General features: G+C 36.4%; 1 protein-coding gene across 5 annotated transcripts; it reads right to left on the bottom strand.

Moving 5' to 3' along the window:
• Positions 1-6682: 6682 nt before the first annotated feature.
• On the bottom strand, positions 6683-22042 carry LOC133875348 (centromere protein C-like). Of its 5 annotated transcripts, none has more exons than XM_062313455.1 (12): positions 19506-19764; positions 18243-18430; positions 18039-18127; positions 17853-17955; positions 17558-17724; positions 16028-17133; positions 15825-15933; positions 13612-13697; positions 10696-10804; positions 10502-10609; positions 9220-9377; positions 6683-7165 (listed from the first exon to the last, which is right to left on the bottom strand). In XM_062313455.1, the coding sequence occupies exons 1-11, from the start codon at positions 19662-19664 to the stop codon at positions 9247-9249; spliced, it is 2355 nt and encodes a 784-aa protein (XP_062169439.1). In that variant the 5' UTR covers positions 19665-19764; the 3' UTR covers positions 6683-7165; positions 9220-9246. The 5 variants fall into 5 exon arrangements, with proteins under 5 accessions (XP_062169439.1, XP_062169438.1, XP_062169437.1 ...); XM_062313454.1 differs by lacking the exon at positions 6683-7165 and adding an exon at positions 8257-8528; XM_062313453.1 differs by lacking the exon at positions 6683-7165 and adding an exon at positions 22012-22042 and having other exon boundaries at positions 9015-9377; positions 19506-19696.
• Between the last annotated feature and the right edge of the window lie 508 nt (positions 22043-22550).

Genomic DNA, 22550 nt, shown 5'->3' with positions numbered 1-22550 from the left:
ACATACTTAAGATTTTATTGTGAGAACTTTGAAAAATATTATTGAGCATGGGAATATGTTGCTATGAATTTGTGAGTGCGAATTCCGATACCTTGGTGGCTTTCTTTTACTTATTTAAATTCACTTTAAATTTGTTTATACTTTTGATTTTTCTATTCACAAAAACAGTCTCTTAATTTTTGGATCTAGGTTAGGATTTGATTAATTTAGTCATAAATTTGTTTTCAAAAACACAATTTCTTGTGGGATCGACCTCGCACTTGCAATCCATTTACTGCAAATGATTTGTGCACTTGCGAGTACAATTAAAATTCACATCACAACGCTTAGTGAGACAAGAGGTCCGGTTATTCAATGAGAACTCAAACCGATGATATTATTATTATTATCATTATTATTATTAATATTATATTTTTTGAATTTAAGCCAAGGTTTCATCAGCAAATCATCCTATAAATCTCAAGATACACATTCCTCAATTCAAATCTCAGACCTCATAGACCCTATAAGCTAATGTGCTTGTAATAAACAACTCAAACAAATAAAGTCTCTCTAATCCAACAAATGAGTCAAAAAATTCAGATTTCCAATAACATACTGTGTTCAAAATGTTAAACACACCAATGACACACAAATCACAGTAGCGAGGTAATCAAGCTCAATCAACAACAATATATATATATATATATATATATATATATATATATATATATATATATATTATTTATTTGTTATCACAAAAGCAACGCAAAAGCAAGCAAAATAATGGACAGAACTGTCTACTCCACCCCCAAACTAAAATAACACATTGTCCCCAATGTGACCAGAAATACAATACCGAAGGGGCGATGCAAGTCGAGTGTACCGTAGGAGAATGCTCCCCTAAACTTGAATGGCAGACACTTATCCTGATAAACACAACAAAAACAAATAAAATCAAATGATAAGGAAGATAATGAGGGTTGCCTCCCACAAGCGCTAAGTTTTCAGTCTTCAGCCAGACTCTCCAAAAATTGACGACAATCCTTTCGAGTAACTCGGACTCCAATAGGGTCGTCTTAACCTCCAAACTCTGCAACTCCAGAATGGTTTCAGTCTTTGTCCATTAACCTTAAAAGTGGTACTATTCTTTGAATCTTCAATCTCAATGGCCCCATAAGGAAAAACAGAGCGAATAGTAAATGGGTCTGTCCATCGAGATCTGAGCTTCCCTGGAAAAAGATGCAGATGTGAATTGTACAGAAGGAATTTTTGACCTTGTTCAAAAAAGAGTCTCAAAATGCTCTGGTCATGAGCCTTCTTCATCTGTGCCTTGTACAATGTCGAACGTCGTCTTCTCCTGATCTTCGGGGTCCACAGACAATAGTAGTCATGCCCTGCCAAGCGCTTCACCATCTTATCAATGAATGGAAGTGGGAAATGATCCTTCCTAGTGGCATTCAACTTACAGTAGTCTATCCATACTCTCCATCCATATTGAATACAAGTTGGCACTAACTCCCCTTCCTTATTCTCTACTACCGTCAATCTAGCCCGCTTAGGCACAACATGAATCGGGCTTACCCACTTGCTATTAGAAATTTGATATATAATGCCTGCATTCAATAACTTGATCACTTCAGCTCTTACAACTTCCTGCATAGCTGGGTTGAGCCTTCTCTGTGGCTCCCTCGATGGTTTAGCATCCTCCTCCAGATGTATCTTGTGCATGACCACCGAAGGGCTGATTCTTCTGTTATCTTCAATGGTCCAGCCAATTGCTTCCTTGTGCTCGCTTAAGACGTCCAATAACTATTTCTCTTGAACATCAGCTAGATCTGAAGCTATAATCATTGGCAAAGATTCTGCTGGACCTAAGAACTTATACTCAAGATTGTCAGGTAGGGGTTTAAGTTCCTTAATTCTTGGGAGGCTCGGGAACTACTACCTCTTCTTCCTCACTACTCCCCAAAGGAGCAAATTCTAACATGGCATCTGCTTGCTCAAGTAATTTGTCCAAGTCTAGATCTTCTCCGAATTGAGCAAAGCATGCTTTCAAGGGGTCCTCAATGCTTGATTCTTCAACAGTCTCCTTCATTATCTCCTCAATTAAGCATACCCTTCCAATCTCATTATTCTCTAATGGCTGCTTGCTGATATCGAATCAGAATTGAATTTTTATTTTTATTTTATTTTATTTTATTTTTTAAGAACAGAAACAAACCTAAACAGTAGGAATTAGACAGAAACAAAAATCTAGTAGAAAAATGAAATTAATTTAAACAAAACTTGATTTTTTTTTTTTCACAAATCAACACTTCCCCGGCAACGGCGCCATAAACTTGATGTGCAAATTTTATTACTCGCAAGCGCAAAAATCATATATAGCAAAGTGTATGCAAGTGCGAGATAGTATCCACACGGAAGTGTGTGCAAACAAAAATCAATTCCTGTTTAAATGAACCTTATTTTAACCTAGTTCAGCGTTTTGGATTTCTTTTTTTAAAAAATAAATAAATAAATGAAAGTAAAGATGAGTAAATAAACAAAGAGAAAAGTACTAAGGTTTTGGAATCTACCAAACCAAATCAAACACTTCAAGTTAGCTGATTTATCCTTTTAATGAAGCTACCAATTAGTCATGCAAGATATACGGGACAAGGATTTTCTTCATTTTATAGATTTTATGTTTTTTTTGTATTTAATAGCGTATATGATACCACTTTATTTAAAAATACAAAAAGAATTAAACGACGTGACAACATATTCACATATGGCATCATGCATGTACACTATTAAATATGAAAAATACAATCTTGACTAGCTATAAAATGACTCATTTCCATTCCACTTAAAAAAAAAAAATGGTAAAGATGAGTAAATAAACAAAGAGAAAAGTACTAAGGTTTTGGAATCTACTAAACCAAATCAAACACTACATTCCTGCACTCTATTCATAAATCCGATTCAAATGTGTTTGTTATTCAAGTTCTTTAACAATAAATCGTGAAATCATTCGATGAATTCAACTCAAAGATAAATTACAACGATTACCCATTTGAGATCAAATCATCCATTGTATCAGTTTGTCAAACAAATCATAATGGATATCAATTCTCAAATAAATCAATCAATGTATCCATCGGTTGAAACACATCAAATATCTACTGAACGATAATAAAATTTTCAATCTAAAGACATGAATCAATAAGTTGAAATAGAACTTGAATATAATCTTATAAATATCGAATTTACAAATATCATGACAAGAATGTTAGTGTTATCAATGATGAGGTTTCATCATCAACCTTAATTGAGGATATTAGCCTCTCATGACTAAAAACACCAAATACACTTGTAATGAAAACATAAAAATAAAAGAAACTAAAGTAGAATAGAGAAGATAGAAATAAAGAATTAATCTAAATTACAAAAGAAAGAAAATAGCTAAAAACATGCTCTGAAAAAAAAAAAAATGTGAATCCCTTAAATGGTGCCTATCATGGGGCTTTTATAGCAAAATATTATGTTAAACCCCGTTTCAAAATGGCACATCTACCCCTCAAAACCCTAATAAAAAAAAATGCTAAGGTTTGAAGTGTTTGCAGCCGCCAGGTGCAAGGAAATGGCGTCTTTTTTCGTTCCCACTTTAAATCTGCCATTTTTGGAAAGAAACTAGTGTCTGCCACGTCTGTGCGCCTGCGCTCGATCGCACTATAAGTTGTGCTCGATCCCAACTATGCTCGATCGCACACTAGGTGCGCTCAATTGTACTCGAGATTTCTTCAGACCTTCCACTTCTATGCAATTTCACTTAAAACTCGTCATTTTCTCTCAATGACCTACAACATACTAAAATACCAAAACGAACCGAAAACATTAGAAAATAACAAAGCTAAAAGTTTGGCAAATGCAAATTAATGGGTCCAAATATACAATATTTGGCACTCATCACCCCCCTTAGGTTCTTAATTTTTCTCAAGAGCCAACAACCCATGAAAAACCCACAAATTTATATTACTGAGTTTGTGGACTCATATTTCCACCTATGCGAACGTGGCTATCACCACGACTGTGTAGATTTGATGCTTTGGTTGCAGGTACCACTGACGTCGATAAGAACCTAGTGGCTCTATATTTGGGGTATTACGACTGAAGCATTTTACGACGGTTATCTTTGTCAGACTATGGATAGTCCATCTTTTGTATAGACATTTGATATACGGCTTGTGTTGTATGTGACACCTTTTTTGTACAGCCATTCTTTTGGTTATGTAATTAATACATTGTTAAGCTCTAATTACATAGATAGTCAAATGGCTTTGATGTAATTACTCTTTAGTTAATGAAGTTAAGTTTCCATTGTATTGTAATTATCTCTTATATGTTATGCATATGTACATGTTATGAGATGCATTAGGTTGATGTTGGCTTATGACTAATCGTCATACCACTGTGATGATTCTGTTTTGTATATAAAAATAAATAATAATAAAAATGGGTCGTCACAGTTGGGGATAAGGAATAATGTATCTCTTGTTGTTTTTCTTCTTAATGAACAAGTGAATAAATTCTGGTTGTGCTGGGAAAAGGCTTCATGAGAAGTATTTGGCTAAGAAGTGCAACATACTGTTCATGAAGACCTTGTAGAAATTCCATCACCCTATCTCGTTGGAATTGTTCCGCAATAGTTTTCCCATGTCCACGGGTGCATGGTTGGTTAACTACAAGAGAATTAAGCTCGTTCCATAGTGACTTGAGCTTTTGTAAAATATGCAGAAACAAACATATTCTCTTGTTTGAGAGAAGAAATTGACTGATTCAACTGAAAAAATTGTGGAGTGTTGGATTGGGAGAATCACTCCGAAAGATCCAACCAAATCACTCTGGTAGTGTCGGCACATAAAATACTGCTACAAATCTAACCTGTAACAAAATTGAGAATCTATGAACAAACAAGATCATTGCAGCTCTCTCATTGAGGGAGATCATTAGGTGAAGTTGGCTGCATCAAGATGCCATCCACAAAACCCAATTTGTTTTTGGCACGTAAAGCCATAGTGATAACACAAATCCAAGTGCCGTAATTATCTTCAGACAGAAGAGGTGCAACAAGCACCATGGTTTGACTATCCGAGTGATGAACATAATGAGGATCATTGATTGATCCCAGTGAATCATTGCTCTCAGGTAAAGAAATCTATTTGGGGTGATGTTTTAGCCATTGAATAATGAGCAAATGAATAAGAATGGTTGAGTAAAAATCGTGTTTAAAAAAAAAGGCTTTGATACTATATTAAACTAGCATTTGTCCTAAAATGTTAAGTTGATAGAAAGAGGTAAATCTAATCATTTAATCTATATTTTAACACTTCCCTCACTTGTGGGCTCAAACTCTCTTTTTAATAGGTGAGGCCCAACACGTAGAATATTTAATTAAAATATGAGGTAAATAACAGAGTGAACTCAAGACCTTTGGCTCTTATACCATGTTAAAATTGACACGTATTTGAATATTGTTTTCTCGATATATATATATATATATCTTTCGAAGAGGAGGGTCAAGCAATTGCCAAGCACGATTCTGCAGGTCGTATATAAACAACGTTGCAAAAGTAGTGAAATCACGCCCACCCCATTCTCTAAGTGAACCAACGACAATCCTGTTTGGATTCTCAAGAGCTGCAGAAAAAATGAGACAATTCCCATGATCCGGTCATGGGGTTCTTTAAGTGAACCAACGACAATCCTGTTTGAATTTTCAAGAGCTGCAGAAAAAATGAGACAATTCCCATGATCCAGTGATGGGGTTCTTTAAGTGAACCAACGACAATCCTGTTTGGATTCTCAGGAGCTGCAGAAAAAATGAGACAATTCCCATGATCCAGCCATGGGGTCAAAAACCTCACCACCATGGGCGGTAGGAGAATACCGATGTAATACATATTTTAAAGTCATGGGGTACCAAGACTCGGGAGGAGGAGGAGGAGAATCAGGGGCTGAAGGAGGATATCCAGATAAGACATATAATTTGCCACCTAATACTAAGTTGTGACTGTCCTTTCTTAGGCAAATCATGGATTGAATAGGCCCGGATCCAATTTTCTCCCCTCTTAATGACTAATTTGCAGACATCGGGAATTAACGACGGAATATAAAAATGCTCCCAGACGCGTGTGCCACCAATTCAGTAGAGATCGCTGCCAGCACTGCAGAGCTAGAGCTAGAGCACTGCTGCAGACGAGTTCCTGTCCAAATCGACCCTTCCCCACCATCGACCGCGTCCGGATAAATCTTCAGGGAATACCATCTGTCAAGAAACTCCCCCGTTCCCAGGCTTGGGATAGGCATACAGATGAGGACGCCGTAAGAAGCAGAACGACAAGATGGTGCTGAACCAGCTTTTTTTTTGGGGGGAGGGGGGGGGGGGGGCGTGATGAAACAGCAGTTGGTTGAACAACGAGATGGCGGATGGCAGGGAGGAGCGGCGGGTTACAGTTTTTATGGAGATCTGGGATTTTAGGGTTTCTTCTTCAGCGTGCATGGAGCGCAGAGAATAAATATTATATATATGTCCATGTGATAGTAATGAGTATGCATAGAAATAATGAAAATAATGAAAAATGATTTACGATAATGATTTAGCAAAATAATTTAAAAATATAATATAAAGGAGAATCATTTTATGAAGATAAAGACGAAGTAATAAACATTCTTACTTGATATATTGATTCAAAGAGGAAATAGATACAAGCTTCAAAGCCTTGATACAGGGGATGAAGGATAAAAAGAAAGGAAAGGAAAGAAAAGGAAAAACTAGATACAAGATAGAAAGGCTAAGGACAATAGGCACTCAGGTTCTCAGAATACCTTTCAAATGGCCTCTGTCTTCTAACATATCATACAGGCTTTTTATAGGCTAAAAGAAAAAGAAAACTACAAATATGAATAGTAGTAAATATTTCGCATATCTTTTTAAACAGTAAAAGTATCAATAATTCAATATGACGCATGTCTTCTGAACAGTAAAGGCAGCAATAATTCTTGGGTCTTCTGAGTAGCATTAATTATTTTGTCTTCTAAGCAGCATTGATTATTTGTCTTTTGCGTCGGCGGATACAGTAAAGCTGATAATGATTCATAAAGTCTTTATATCATAAAGTCTTCATTTTGTCTTTTGCGTCATCTGATACAATAAAGTTGATAATGATTCATAAAGTCTTCATAAATGCTTCTTCAAAAGTCTTCATGTCATCATTAAGTCTGTCATAATGCATCTTTTCAAAGTCTTCATGTCATAATGCTTCTTCATATAATACCCCTTAATACAATTCTTTTTGTTAATCATCACTATAATAATCATCATATAAATCATAATCATGATCAGTGAAAGTAGGTCGCACAGCATCTTCTATAGGTTGATTATGCTCATTTGTTATAAAATTCCCAGCAACATCAGTTTTATAAGTTGTTTTTAAATATGGTCTTTGTTCTTCTGTTAATGTATTATCCCACGATCCTTTTAATTGACCTGTAAATTCTGTTATTAAACTACTTGTTACCTGATGATCTGATCTATTAGCACATTTATAAACATTTGCTACCATCATCATTTCATGTAAAACATTCCATATATATATATATATATATATAGAGGGAATTCCCAAAGTCGGTCGAGTTGGGCGGAAACATTAATTACATTAGATGTGGTGTCCCATTGACGAAAGATGAGTAGAGGGTTGGAGAGAGAGAGAGAGAGAGAGGCTGAAACGTGTTGGAGGGAAAACTCATTTTATTATAATGCAAGGTTTTCTGTAGTGGTTAATTGAACTCTTGTTAGAGTACTTTGAAGGCAAGAGGGGATTTGACGAAATTTTCACAAAATAAATCAAAAACAACATAAAAGATTACGTTATTTCAGAATCTTAACAAAATAACAAAGTCTTGCCATTAAAAGAAGAGAAAAATCGCATCTTAAACAAAATATTTATTTTTCATTCATTATAATTTGTCTTCATAGGAGTATAAAAATCATTTAAATAGACACCGAAAATAAATTCTAATCTTAATTTGACTGGCTTGGAGATGATTTGATTATCATAGGAATACAAAGATCTTTTAAATAGACACTCAAAATAAACTCGAATCTTATATATTTATAGTATATAGAGTTAGAGTTATTATAAATAGAGTTGTTTTTATTTTTTTAAACGGCTCCAATTAGTGAGAAATTCCAATTATTGAATTATGTTTTATATGGCATTCAGATTTATTGGTCGAGCATTTTAATTCTTCCTAAAAAAATCATTCGATCAATAGAGTAAAAGTTCAATAGTTTCTTGAGGTATTGAATTGAGGTATCTACTGCTAGAGCTAAAGTGGCATGAAAGTGTCGTGTGTTCCAGAAAAAGGAGGTTTTGAACTTGAAAGGAACCCCATCAAATTCAGAATAGGAACTAGTGAAAATATTCACATGTGGTTTGATTGTTGGCACTCGGAGTCGGATGAGATTTTCTATGCATGTGCTCTTCCAACCGCCCTTGAAATTCCTAAAAAAAAAAAAAAAATGTGCTTCTCACATGCAAAAAGATATATAGCATTTTAATGGATTGAGTTGAAAGAATTTCTTCCAACTCAGTTTGGAAGAAATCTTTGTCCAACAAAAATTGGCAACACACGGATTCTCTTCCTTAACATTTGCTATTTTTTAATACATGTAAAAGCAACCGCCAATCAATTCAAACCCTAACTAATAGTTAACATGAAATAAGTTATGCAGGCTTTGAAAATTACACCTTCTTTTTTCATGATTCAAATGACTTCTTCAATTCACTGATAATAAACGCGATCATGTCCTAACCGAATAGAAGAAGCATAAATCATTCATCCTTTCCCTTAAAAATTTCAACTCTTCTTTTTCATGATTCAAATGACCCACATCTTCTATTTGCTGAAAATAAGTGCAATCCTATGACATTTTCTTGGGTGGGGGGGGTAAGGGGGAAAATAAAGAATAATAAAGCTTTCCATGAACATATGCAATAACTCAAATCACCTTTCCATATACCAATGAAATTTTTGGCATAGAAGCTAATTGTCCACGACAAGTATATGATTATTTACCACCTTTAGAACTGTAACTAGTAACAGACAAGCCTTCTTTCCACAAATCAATGACAAGTAGGTAAAAAGGGTATCAGGAGACATAATATATAAGAAAAGAAAACATGTTGGGAGTACCTAATATTTCTTAACATTTCAGACATCTCAATGTAGAGCTGCAAGCTCGACAAGCTCTTTGTATTCATCCGCGACATAAGATTTCACCCTGAGAGCAGGGTTTCCATCATCACCCTTTGTTGGAGAAACATACTTCAACCCAATAACTGTTGTCAAACCTGCAAAAAGTATAATACAACAAAACTATATTATCTATATGGGAAAATGGGATTACATCAATACATATTCTTAAATTAGTGAACCAAGTCATAACAATTAAATATCAATGGAAAGGGATGTTAAAAAAAAAAAAATTAGTAAAATAAATTTTGTTGCCTTACATTTAGCTGCTCCAACAAATTGTTTAAACCCATTACTGTACCTCCAACCATTCTTACATTGTGAGATGCCATTAAGAATTCAATGGCTCAAACACAATTTAAGAACGTCAGTCAACAATTTCGTAGGTCACCAAACATACTTAATATGGACGAGTTGGTGACTGGTGCAGTGTACAAATAACTTATCAAACACAGGTGGTGATTATGTATAAAAATTCCTAATGATCACACAAACATACATTTACCATACATATATTTATCAAACACATACTTAATAAGGAAAAACAATCATCACATAAAATTTTCATTCTAACCTTCTTAAACACTTGATTCTATGTAAAATTGAAAACAGTAACTACAAGCATTATTCATATCAGTAAGCAAAAGATTCATTCTAAATTTTACTTCAATATTCGAGTGATGCTACATGGCACCCCCATATCCCTCTTGTGTCCCCCCAAAACTGATATGATTTTTAAAATCACCATTGAATTTGTGATAGATCACTGGGTTTAGATCCAATGGTGATTTTAAAAGCTACATCAATTTTTGAGGGACATAGGAGTGACACTTAGAATTACTCTAAATATTAAGGATACATGTCTCCAAAGATTAATAGAACACTATACCTCCTCGCAATTAGTGTATAGAACTAGATCAATGATAACAAAACAAAAGCTTAGCTGCAACAATCTTCTATTTTGTACCCCCAACTCATAACTTGGCAAAGATTTATGGTTGCTAATGCCGCAATTTTATTCTAATAAAACCTAGTTTAGTGTTAGACAAACTTATGCTATCACAAAAATTTAACGCGTATCTCTTAAGAATAATTCATATAGAAATGGAACCAGAAAGCAGTCTGACTACTTATCACTTTTTAAGTTCAAGGATCAATATGACAAAGTGTCATGACACAGCAAATCCCTTATCTAAAAATGTCCACAAAAGAGAATCCTCACTCTGGTGGATGCGACCATATAGTAACCTTTCACCTTTCCAATACTCCAAAGGTCTTGTCCTGATCCTGGTACTTCGCCTTACCCCAGATTTCCACAATAAACCAGCTCCTAGAAAGGCAACAACAGCCAGTCATTCCAACAAAACAACCAAAAAAGTCTTAGTTAACATGGTTGAGATTGATACAAATGGACACCTGCAAGGCTTTGCCTATGAGAACGTTCTTTACTCTTGCGCTCTCTGTGCAGACGTGATTTTGCTTCGATTTGCTCGTTCAATGACACCTCGGTACTTCCCTGGATTTTCTGTTTCACCAGAGAATAGAAACCAAGTTCAATCATAACCAGATACTAAAAGCAGAACTAACCATCAAAAAGTAAATCATTGTTTTTTTGGATATGTAGAACAGTTAACTGAAAAACACTGAAGGGAGCCCCTATGCCTTGAACCAGAAGGGAACAGGATGGGGTGGGGTATGCAGGCCACAAATATTGCCCAGAAAAAGAAAAAGAAAAATAAGATTAGACACTGTGGGGACTAAGGCCCCATTTGAAATCCCCTTTCCCCTCCCCTCTCATTCTTTTCACTTCTCCCAAAAAATCATCAATTTCAAAACATTTTTAATTTTTTTCACTTTTTATATCACATCAACACTTTTTTGTTACTTTTTAAATAAAAAACTCACTACAATACAAATTTTTCTCACTTTTCCATATAAATTATTTCAACTTCATATCACATCAATCTTATTTTTCAATCATTAAAAAAAAATTCCAAAGGAAAGGGGAGGGGAGGGGAAAGGAAAGGCGATTTCAAACGGGGCCTAAATCTCATAAAATAAATATACACGACACACAAACATCTAGATTTAGGCATCAAAAAGCATCAAACTCTTTTATGGTACATAAAAAGCATAAAATTTAATAAAATGAATTAATTGAAATTATCTGGACTTAGAGAGTAAACACAGAGGTTAGAGGATCTAATGTTCATAAGGTAACAAACATCCTAACAATATCTTCTATGCGCATATTTGTACAATCCCGATCATTACCAGGAACATCTGAATAAATAACAATCAACATCCTAGGCGCATTTACCCTTGCAGATATTGGTAGGCGAAATACTTTCAGCCATCAAAAGCATCACATACACATCACCCCAATTCAAGTATATCAAGTCTTTCTTTTTTTGATAGGTAATAAAGTTTTATTATAAAAGCGTAGGCTAAGTACACAGGAGCAGCCAAAGCAGCTCACAAAAAGAAAGAAACCCAACAAACCAAAACCCTCAAGAAGCACACCCTTCTACAACACGTGAGCCTTGCATTTCCTATGCCGAGAGGACGCGCTTGCATCACCATAATTAATGGAGCTTACCAAATTCAAAATATCCCTCATGCCTTTGGTCTTCGGCCGCGCAACCTTACCTTCCCGAAGAAAGTCCTCTTCAAAGGCATCCATAATTGCCAAGGACGGATCCTCATCCTCAACATGATCCATCTCCCAATCCAAAGCCAAGTTGGGAGGAAGAACACCCAAAGGGAAAGGGGAATCTCCATCCTCCCCATCCCAGATCTCATCACCCTGCTCCCATACAACCACCTCCCCAGATGGACCAAAACCTACTGACCACTTTTGGGATTGGGACAAACCATTCACCCTGGAATCATTACATTTTCCAAAAGTCAGAGTGATACAACCACCCAAGGGGGAGGGAATCCCTACCACCCCAACTTCCTTTACTTCCGGAGTCGATGATGACACGACTATCTCTAAAAGTGAGGTATGAGAAATTAAAGCTTTCACAGCCGGGCTCGGGTTGAGAAACCCCTGCCGAAGGAAGCCCTTCATCGAAGTAGATGGCTTAACAAAACCCTTCACGAAATCTGCCACTCCCGCAGGGTCCATCACTGGAAGAACTGCAACTGCTTCCTTGGCTAAAAAACTGACAGGCAACCTCATTGCTATCATAGACTCTATAACTAAATTCTCATCCAAATGCTCTTATTAGCCTTCTCTTGCCTTCCAGTAGTACTTCTAGAAAGGCTTAGAAACCGACAACACTAAAGCAGAAGAACGGAGCCTCTCGCCCAACTTAGCCACCCCTAAGTAAACCTGTGAAGGAGCGAAGATGGGCTTAGAAGACCCCTCACGTCTGAGCTGAGGGGCCAAACAAGCAACAGTGAAACTGCTTTGATAAGGAGAGGTACCGAAAGAACCAAACCCAGTAACAGTGCTTACCAGTGCCTGAGAAGGATCCTCAGACTTGTGAGAAGCATCCAGAGACATTGAAGATAGTACCACCGATGTCAGCAAGGGGGACAACTCAAACCGTGAGACTACCGGAATCTCGAGCTCCCGTGAAAACTGAACCGCGATCTCCAACACAGCCAACTCAGCGGGAGGAGAATCGACCACTGGATCGGAAACACACCCACCTGCGAAGGGCTGCCGATCTACAAAACTCCCGAAAGACGATAGACCTAGATACGCCCCAGAAACAGCCCCCGAAAACGTTTCAGGTTGCACAAGATCCAAATTGGGATTCGAACCGGGTCCAACACTCAGAGAACCAAGACCCAGCCTCATCCTCGTGGGCTTAGGCCTTGCCCAGCTGCCACAATTGGGCTTCAGACCCAGTCCAACATGCTTGAACCCGAAATCTGAAGCGCGCTCCAAAGCAATTCGAAGACACTCTAGAATCTTCTTCCACGAACGGAAAAGCCCTAACTTCTTCTTCCTAGACTCGTCGTCACCAAGCAAGCAGACTTGCTTCTTCTTCTTCTCCAATGACCCAAGGATTAAAAATTATCAAGTCTTTCCACCAAGGGATTAAAAATTATAAGCAACATACGGTCTTTTAGTCACATTCAGCCATATGCAAGCCATTTCCCTTACAGCGTTGCAAATTCTAAATTGCTCTAATTCCATCTTTCTTTCTTTTTTTTTTTTTTTAAAAAAAAAAAAAAAAAAAAAAAAAAAAAAAAAAAGACAGCTAGGACTTATTGATGACATATGCAAGTCAGATATGGCAAAGACAACTTATTGATGACAAGCAGCAAATAAAACAAAAGCATGAATGAAAAGGACAATAAGGGAAAGATAGTAACCTCTATATGCTGTTCTGGGACATTATCTGGGGTTTGGGAGAGTCCATGCAGTGAATGGTCTTCAACCACAGCAGGACTTGATTGATCTGATGGAGAAAATAAGAAAATTCACCGAATGCACCAAGTTGAAACCATCTAAAGCATAATCTTTACTCAAATGTACAATTGTTAAAACCAAGAATTGTAGTGGAGAGGTTATAAAACTTCAGATGCAAGCTCATCATGTATGAGAACATAATCACAAAATAACTTATTTTAGATATGAAATAGTTCAATGATAATTCATTAGGTACCTATTAGCAGTTTCCATTTACCTCAACTTGGATGAACCGGGTGATTATATGTACATATATAACCAACACGAATTTGTAATGCATAATTTGGATTAAACAAACAACCACTTTGACCATCTAAAGGTAAGTCAAGTTAGTCACCACTAATTAAAATATTAGACTTCAAGTTGATGACATACAGGCAAACCCTGAAACACAGAAAGCCCATTTACCATAGATTCAGCAAGGATTTGGCATGAAATTGTTTAAAGAGGTCAAGCATGAGATCCTCAAAAATAGTAGGGATCATAATACAACCTTGAATTGGTAACCAAGGAAACTTCATATGGGAGGGAGCATGGTGCATGCACTGATAGCATGCGCTGATTGTGAGATAATCTACGGGTGTATAACATCTTCCTAGGGATTATGGCAAAGAGGCACTACCTTTTGTGGGCACATGGAATAAGTGACCGGTCTTGTTCACAGTAAATTATTCTGAACAAGCATGACAAGCTATTGGCAGCAGACCTCTTATTAGCAACCAGCAGGCTGCAACTGTAGGCAAATAAATGGAATTGCAAGTCCCACTATGCATTCAATGTTGGAACTGAGACACATAAGGAACTGTAGGCAACTAAACTTCATTCAGATGGCACATAAGAGTACTCTGACCATGATTTCAAAGAATGGACACAAAAAGAGAAAGGAGGGGTATTAAAAAGGATGTTTGTGTGTGTGTCTCTTTACATGACTAGGTACACACTTCTCAAGTGGGAAATATATTCATTCTACCAAATGGCACAGTATAGGCATTAGACGATCTACAAGAGGTAGGCATATTGTCGTTGAAACACCCTAGGAAAACCTAAAAGCTAGCTGGTCGGCCCTCTTAATAGCCCAATTCCCTATATGGTAGCATGACAAAATGCCATATCTACACATCATACATTTAAGCAGTAAGACATGAATTGTGATTAAAAAAAAAAAAAAAAAAGAGCTACTTCTTATAAAGTCCATTTAGTAAAAAATAACCAGAAAAGAATAAGAACAAAAAGAGAAGACAATTGTGAATTCAAGTTAGAGAGATTGTGATACAAAGGTATCGGAGTCTATTAAAACAACCATAATCCAAAAAAAAAAAAAAAAGACAAGCAAGGATGTCCATCATTTACAGTGTAAAGTAAGAGAAAACATTGAAGGACACAAGCCAGAGTATTTCTCTTGCAAATGCATATCCTCCAAATTGATTGAAATTCTTCATCTCTTACATTTTACACTTTTGGGTATGTCCTAGAGAGAGAAGTAGGTAGAGTTGTTTTTCTTCTGTTTTGGAAGGTCATATGGAAAGCTATTACATTAAATCATTGTTTACACCACCCTATTCCATGAAGCCTAAGTTGTTAAGAAAACAAACTCACACACGAACAAACTAACTAGAAGATATAAACTTCATATACTTCACCAACATGATAAATATAATAAGCCTAAATGCGTCCATGCACGTCCAAAAAACAGGCATGAAGCATCTATTTTTGAGATCCCTATTATTTGAGCATATGTTCGACAAAATGTCTCTATAACTTGATCTCCATATTGAGACTATACTGCAAGACAAGCTTGATTAACTTCTTGGTTGGGGTGGATAGAAGTACAAAAGGGCTCACATAAATTCCGTGTTGATGCGAAGAGTCTCTTGCATCTTTAAGAAGAAATAAGGAGTCAGTTTATCTAGCTTAGATATTCATTGCATTGCTTCTAACTAGTCTACAGAGTACAGAATGTTTTATCCTCTTTCTACAGAACCAAAAAAATGACCAATTAACTCCATGTAGCCATTGGTAAATAAATAGATCCGAAATCAACTCAAAATCCAACATTTAGCCATCAGGATCAAGCAAGTAATTCTCATGATGCACAAGTAGACAAATAAGATCATACCCAATGGAGCTCGAATGTAGTTCGAATTTTCCCCAGTTGAGTCCACCATGTTAACATTACGTTCTGCAGAAGCCACTGCCTCCACTGGTTCCTGTAGCATGTCTTTCACCTGAATTGTGTCACAGTATCAAACATAACATTAAAATTCAAAAGTCATAAAACTCTAGTAAACTAGATATAAACAAACCAAAAGGAAGATTCACCTTGTCCTCCAATTTATTGGATCCATTTTCCTGAGCATCAATATCAGCATCATGCCTACTTAATTGCTCATCTATAGCTTCATCATCCATATTACTGCCTTTAACATTGTCCTCCATTTCAACATGAGTTCCACTTGAGTCAACATCAACACGAAAAGAAAGTTTACTGGAATTATCATGCACAATTGCCTCAGATGTACAAGTAACATCTCCAGTAGCCACGTCTGGTGAACCTGTCTTAGCAGTTGTAATGTTATCTTCCTCAACTAAGGGTGACTTCAACTCATCACAATTGCTCAATTGCATTCCTGTATGATCCAGGTCAGACTCTTTCAGCATGCATTCAATCAAGGAGGAATTTTTTGCTGGTAAGTGGCCAAAATCAGGACTTGAAAATGGATCATTTGATGGCTTTGACCACAATTTTTGCCTCTGTAACAATGATAATGGAGCAAACGGGCTTCTTGGGGGTGTTGGTGAAGCTATATGATGAAAAGAGCTTTTTGCCTTCTGTATGAGCTTCACAGGTGTTTTGCTGCTAATCCCTTTTAACAGATTATCAATGTCATCTTCCTCAACTAAGGGTGACTTCAACTCATCACAATTGCTCAATTGCATTCCTGTATGATCCAGGTCAGACTCTTTCAGCGTGCATTCAGTCAAAGAAGAATTTTTTTCTGGTGAGTGGCCAAGAACAGGAATTGGAAATGGATCATTTGATGGCTTTGGCCACAAATTTTGCCTTGGTAACACAAATAATGAAGCAAACGGACTTCTTGGGGGTGAGGGTGAAGATATATGATGCAAAGAGCTTTCTGCCTCTGGTATGAGCTTCACAAGTGATTTACTGCTAATCCCTTTTAACAGATTATCAATGTCCGCTAAAGCCCTCCGAGGCCTTGGCATGTTTCGTCTTGAAGATTTTGAATCAATCTTTTGGATATCTCGCAATTCTGGAAGGTTTAACTTCTCCAAATCAATAGGTTTGATCTGTAAGCGCTTTTGTAAAATACTGACTGCTCTATCCCCTTCCAAATCTTCAAAATTGCCAGATAGCAATTCATCTAAGATTTCACTAACCTTGTTCTCTGGATTGTCCATTGAACCTATTTAGCAAGCAATCAATCAAGATATCAGATATCTATTAAGGAAAAAAAAATGGACACTGGTATTGAGTGAAAAAGAGCTGAGAGATAGTGAAATAACGGGTGTGTTTGGTAAATGGTTGTGTTGTGGAATTTTTGTTTGAATAGTAGTAAGAAGTGATTGATGTGATATAAAGTATAAAAAAGTTTATAATTGTTTTATAGAAAAGTGAAAAAGTTTTGTTTTGTAGTGGGTTTTTTTATTTGAATAGTAATAAAAAATTATTGATGTGATATAAAAAGTGAAAAAAAGTTAAATGTTTTGGATTTGACTATTTTGGGAGAAGTGAAAAAAATAGATAGGGAGATGAGAGTGTTGCCAAACACACTAACATCTCTTTAGAGTTGATTGATTAATCTTTATTCTTCTATAGCTTCCACTTACCAGCTAAATCCCTCTCCTTTGATTCTAAATCATGATCAGTTTTGCGTTGTGAGATGCCATTAGTTGGGCTGAAAATGCTTGAATCAAATGTCTCTTGAGAAGATAAAATATTCTCATTATTTTCGGAAATCACTGATGAATAGCGATGCTTGTATCTAACTGATCGCCTGGGTCAAAATAATAAGGTTATTCCAAATAACCAAAAAACATGATATAAGATAAAAATAAAATAAAAATAAATAAATAAATAAATAAATCATAATGGGGGATAGATGATACAAAATGCAGGTCATACCCTAGAATCCCTGGTCGACGTTGTCGTGCAGTTGTGGATAGATTATGCTGATTTAAATCCATTGGAACACCACCAGTCTGCTTCTGTAATTCTCTTTTGGCATCTAAGCACCAATCACACAGTAAAACAAGTCTTACCAAAATGATTGCAGCATGGATTCCAGAAGACAAAGGAACTGTAACTTACTTTCAAGCCGTTCATATGCCAAGAAGAATTCCTCTGGGTCTTTAAGTTGTTCAATGTCCAAACTTGGTTCCAAACTTACAGCAGGCTGACTGTGCAATGAAGATGACTTAGTTCAATCAATAAACGACAGTCAAAGTAACCACTTGTTTACTTTAAAAAAAAATTAATAAAAAAATAAAAAAAAGACATCAAATATAAGCTTACATTAAATTAGGCTTTAAAAAAAACCGAGCCCGCTTACGGCCCAAGGCTGGCCTTCTTTCTTGGAGACTCTCCTTATCCTCTACAGCACCAACTTTTTTCTCTTTAATTGCCAGATAGTTTGCAAGTCCTGAACTACCATCTAAAACCATTTTCGCCTCCTCTAGAAATTTATTAGGAAATTGTAAGGCCTGAAAGTCCAGGAAAACCATGAAATATGACCATTTTCGCGTGATTAAACTGATGTATGCCACATCATCCTCAAAAACAACACATGCTACCCTGAAATAAAACTGCTTTGAATTTGTGGGTGTAGCAATGCTCCTACAACATACTACTTTGACTGGCAAGAAAGATTCAATTTTCAAGTCAGACTGAAAGCTAATGGAGGCCCTCGCACCAAATCCTTACCCAAATTGATTTTCACCTCTCCCTGACTAAAGAATTCTAGCACTAACCTATTTTAGTGGTCATGTTCATAGTTTAGAATCTTTCCTTCTCCTTGAGTAACCAAACAGAGAATAAAAGAAACGAGCTTGGCATATGAATCAGATGTAAAATTTAAATTTAGCACCCCTTGGTGCAAAAACTTGCTGTAGTAGTAAGACAGTAGAGAGAGCACAACAAATAAGGCTGAGGACACTCTCAACTATGCAAATAGTCTAAGGCTCGAAATGGACTCAAACAATGGAAGTTGAGTCTTAACTATTCAACTTCTTCCCCTTTCTGAAAAATAAATAAATAAAAAGCTCAACTTAACTGCGCTAAATAGTTGTTTTAGCCTCTCTCCACTCGACTAGTACAGATTCTAGCTTTCTCAGACTGCAAATAATTAAGAAACGAACGAATAAACAAACAAACGCAAAGTCTCACAAGCTCACTCTCTTTCATTTTGGTACATTCTTCTCGAAAATTATGCTCTGTGAAAATTTTACATGCTTTAGAATTTGAAGAAACCTAAATTCAAAGAAGTTGCATTAGTGTCAAATTTAGTACATATCCTAATTTTTCCCACTCCATTTTCTCAGCAACCAAAGAAGCATTTCCTTTATTCAACTCAAAATACAACTTAAAAAATCCCAAAATAAAACTAGTCACACCAAAATCAACAAAATCAAAACCAAATCCCAAACTGCCAGCATATATTCTCACCCTAAATTTTCTGAGCAACCGAACAGAGAATATTAATTCAATGACTAAAGTTTAAACCTGTGAACTGAACAAATCCCTAAAAATTAAGTGAGAGAGAGAGGAGAGAGAGAGTACCAAGGACTTGAGGTGGTTGTGGATGGCGTCGAGGCTGGCGTCTGGGTCGTTCGGCTTCGATGGGTCGGGTGCGACCCCGAAGGTCCTGGGGAAAAGGGTGAGACCCGAGTAGGCCATAAGCGGATCCACCATATCAAAGCACCGGGGTTCGGCTACCATTTTCGCTTCCGGGTTGTTACGCGCCTATGGTCCTATGGTGAGGAAGACATTTCAGAATGTTGGATGGGAGGGAAGACGAAGCAACGCAGTTTTATTTCGAAATTTTTTTAAACCGCAAACAAAAGAAAACGGTACAGTTTTTAAAAAGAACAATTTTTTAATGCTTTTTTTAGTAGCCTCACAAAATTTAAATAATTATTTTAAAAAAAAAAAAAAAAAAAAAAAAACAGATTGTGTGTGATGTTTGAGAGAGAAATAAATAAATAAAATAGATAATGTTCTAATAATTTTTTATTGTTTTGATGAGTAAATAGTGATCACTAATTAACAAAGCCTATCAGACATTGTTAAAAATATAAAATCTAAAGATTGATATGCACTGTTACATCAATGAAGTAGATTGAGGGTGTAGTATGTATATATTATAACACCCAAAGCAATTTTCTTTAGGATTTATTGGGATTCACTCGACTAAAAAGAGCCCGAAAATAATTTAAGCCCATTCTACAAAAAAAAAAAAAAAAAAAAAGCTCCTACATGCAGCCACAAGTGAAGTCTTTGGGCTCACTGTTTCCAATTTGGAAAATGGGAGATAAGTAGTTGAGCAACCCCCTTCTGCATAAACGTCCAAGCTCAGACATCAAGAAATATTTGAGATAGCCTCTTTCCCTCCCATTCTGTCTCACTCTCTCTTTCTATCTCTCCCCCTTCTCTCTCTCTCTCTCTCTCTCTCTCTCTCTCTCTCTCTCTCTCTCTCTCTCATAATTATCTTTCTTTGTGGCACCCCCAAATTAATTAATTGTTAATTAACCTTTTCTTTTCTTTTTGACTTGTCCACGCAAGAGGGAGGAGGGGGAATTCGAACTAGTGACCTCCGCTTCATGAGGCGTGGTCCCCAGCCGATTGAGCAACCCCTTGGAGACTAATTGTTAATTAACTTGGGATGCTACAATTACTACCATAATATCATAATATATGCACAGAATTATTTAAATGATTTGAGCTTACCACTATTTTTACCTTTGGATCTCTCTCTCTCTCTCTCTCTCTCTCTCTCTCTCCATTCATTTTCTAACTATTATCATTAATACTATAGCCTCTAACAGTACATTAACAATTATAATTTGCTCTTATCTTTCAATTTATATCAATTACATTATATTGTAAACAAATAAGCTACAAATACGGGGCATTGCATTGCGATCTCGAAATCTCGTGAATACCTTTAACCTCCCCTCTTGGAACTATTGCTAGCTAATATGTCAAACAATATTGTTTTAGAGGTGGAAATCATAAAAGTGAATGACTTATGGTATGTTTGGGAAGAATAAGAATCTTGATTCTATTTGCTACAGTGTTATGACTTTTCAAAAACAAATCAGATTTTGTCTCACATTTTCTAATTTTATCTCAGAAAGTCAAACTATCAAAACATCTTTTTCAACTTTATTTGCCTCAGAATTCACCTACTAAATTATAGTCGAATTCAGATTTCAAAAAATCAAATACCAAAACGTGTCATTACTAAGTATATCGTCAATGAAATATACCTTATGTAGTGAGTCCAAAATGTGTCAGAAAATAAAAGTCAAACAGATAATCGTGCATAAAAAACATTTTGCGAGAAGTGGTTGGCTATAATACTAGGACTAATTAGGGTTAAGTAAGCTTTAATTAATTTTAATAAAGTATTAGGTTTTCCTAATTTTGGATTTCCTGTCATAGTTGAATGTTGACGATGGATGCCGATTGTTCGATAAAACAGTACGTAGAACGTTCGAAAATTATATCACGAAGATTCTATCTTATGACGTATGTCACCGTTTAGGCAACATGCAAAATCACCAAATCCCAAACGACTAGTATATGTTGTCACCCTAATTTTATGAGCAATCGGAGAGAGAATAAATTCAATGACTAAAGTTTAAACTTGTAAACTGAACAAAAAAAGTCCAAAAAATGTATTTTTGTTGGTTATGGAAAGCATGTTAAAGGGTACCACTTATGGGATCCGATTTCCCGCAAGATAATTCTTAACCTGGATGTTCATTTTGATGAGTCAAGAATGCTAGACAAGACTTTGGAGACTAACAAGTAAGGGGTTCAAAATGAGGTGGAGCATTTTATTCAGGGTGGCTTAATTCTGGAAAGTGGCTTGGAAGATGTAACTCCTAATGGGGAAGTTGTTGATAGAAATGAAGAGGAAGTTGAAGAAAGTGATGGGCAACTTGAACTCTCAAAATTAAGTTCGAGTAGAAGAAATTAATCACAACGAGAGAGAGAGAGAGAGAGAGAGAGAGAGAGAGAGAGAGAGAGAGAGAGAGAGAGAGAGAGAGAGAGAGAGTACCAAGGACTTGAGGTGGTTGTGGATGACATCGAGGTCGACGTCCGGGATGTACAGGTTCGACGGGTTGGGTGCGACCCCAAAGGTCCTGGGGAAAAGGGTGAGACCCGAGTACGCTGAAAGCAGATACATCGGATTAGAGCACCAGGGTTCAGCTACCATTTTTACTTCCAAGTTCGAAGAGGAATCTAACGAACCGTATTGAGAGAGAGAGAGAGAGAGAGAGAGAGAGGGCAAGCGTTTGTGTGTGTGGGAATGTAATTTGAAAAGAGACTGGGGGCGGGAGTAAGCACTTTGCCCAAGATGTGAGGGATGTTTGCTTGCCCTCGATTTGTTGATGATTTTACAAAGGTGTCCCTGGGATAACGGTTTTTCCACCTGCCCTCCTTGGATTACTGTATAATTCAAACAAGGAATCGTCGTCGTTTTGGCCTCACAAATTCCAAGCATGCTTAATATATATATATATATATATATATATATATATATATATATATATATATATAGAGAGAGAGAGAGAGAGAGAGAGAGAGAGAGAGAAA

The sequence above is a fragment of the Alnus glutinosa genome, chromosome 8, assembly GCF_958979055.1.
Source record: "Alnus glutinosa chromosome 8, dhAlnGlut1.1, whole genome shotgun sequence".
In the NCBI taxonomy this organism is placed as follows: Eukaryota; Viridiplantae; Streptophyta; class Magnoliopsida; order Fagales; family Betulaceae; genus Alnus; species Alnus glutinosa.
Note: the sequence above shows the minus strand (reverse complement) of the source record. Positions and strands in the feature narration are given on the sequence as shown.

Coding starts and splice junctions, on each gene's coding strand:
- LOC133875348 (XM_062313453.1), bottom strand. CDS start 19,664: ATGGTAGCCGAACCCCGGTGCTTTGATATGGTGGATCCGCTTATGGCC. Junction 18,431..19,505: donor ACAACCACCTCAAGTCCTTG/GTACTCTCTCTC, acceptor CTGGACTTTCAG/GCCTTACAATTTCCTAATAA. Junction 10,805..13,611: donor TCCCAGAACAGCATATAGAG/GTTACTATCTTT, acceptor CTGGTGAAACAG/AAAATCCAGGGAAGTACCGA.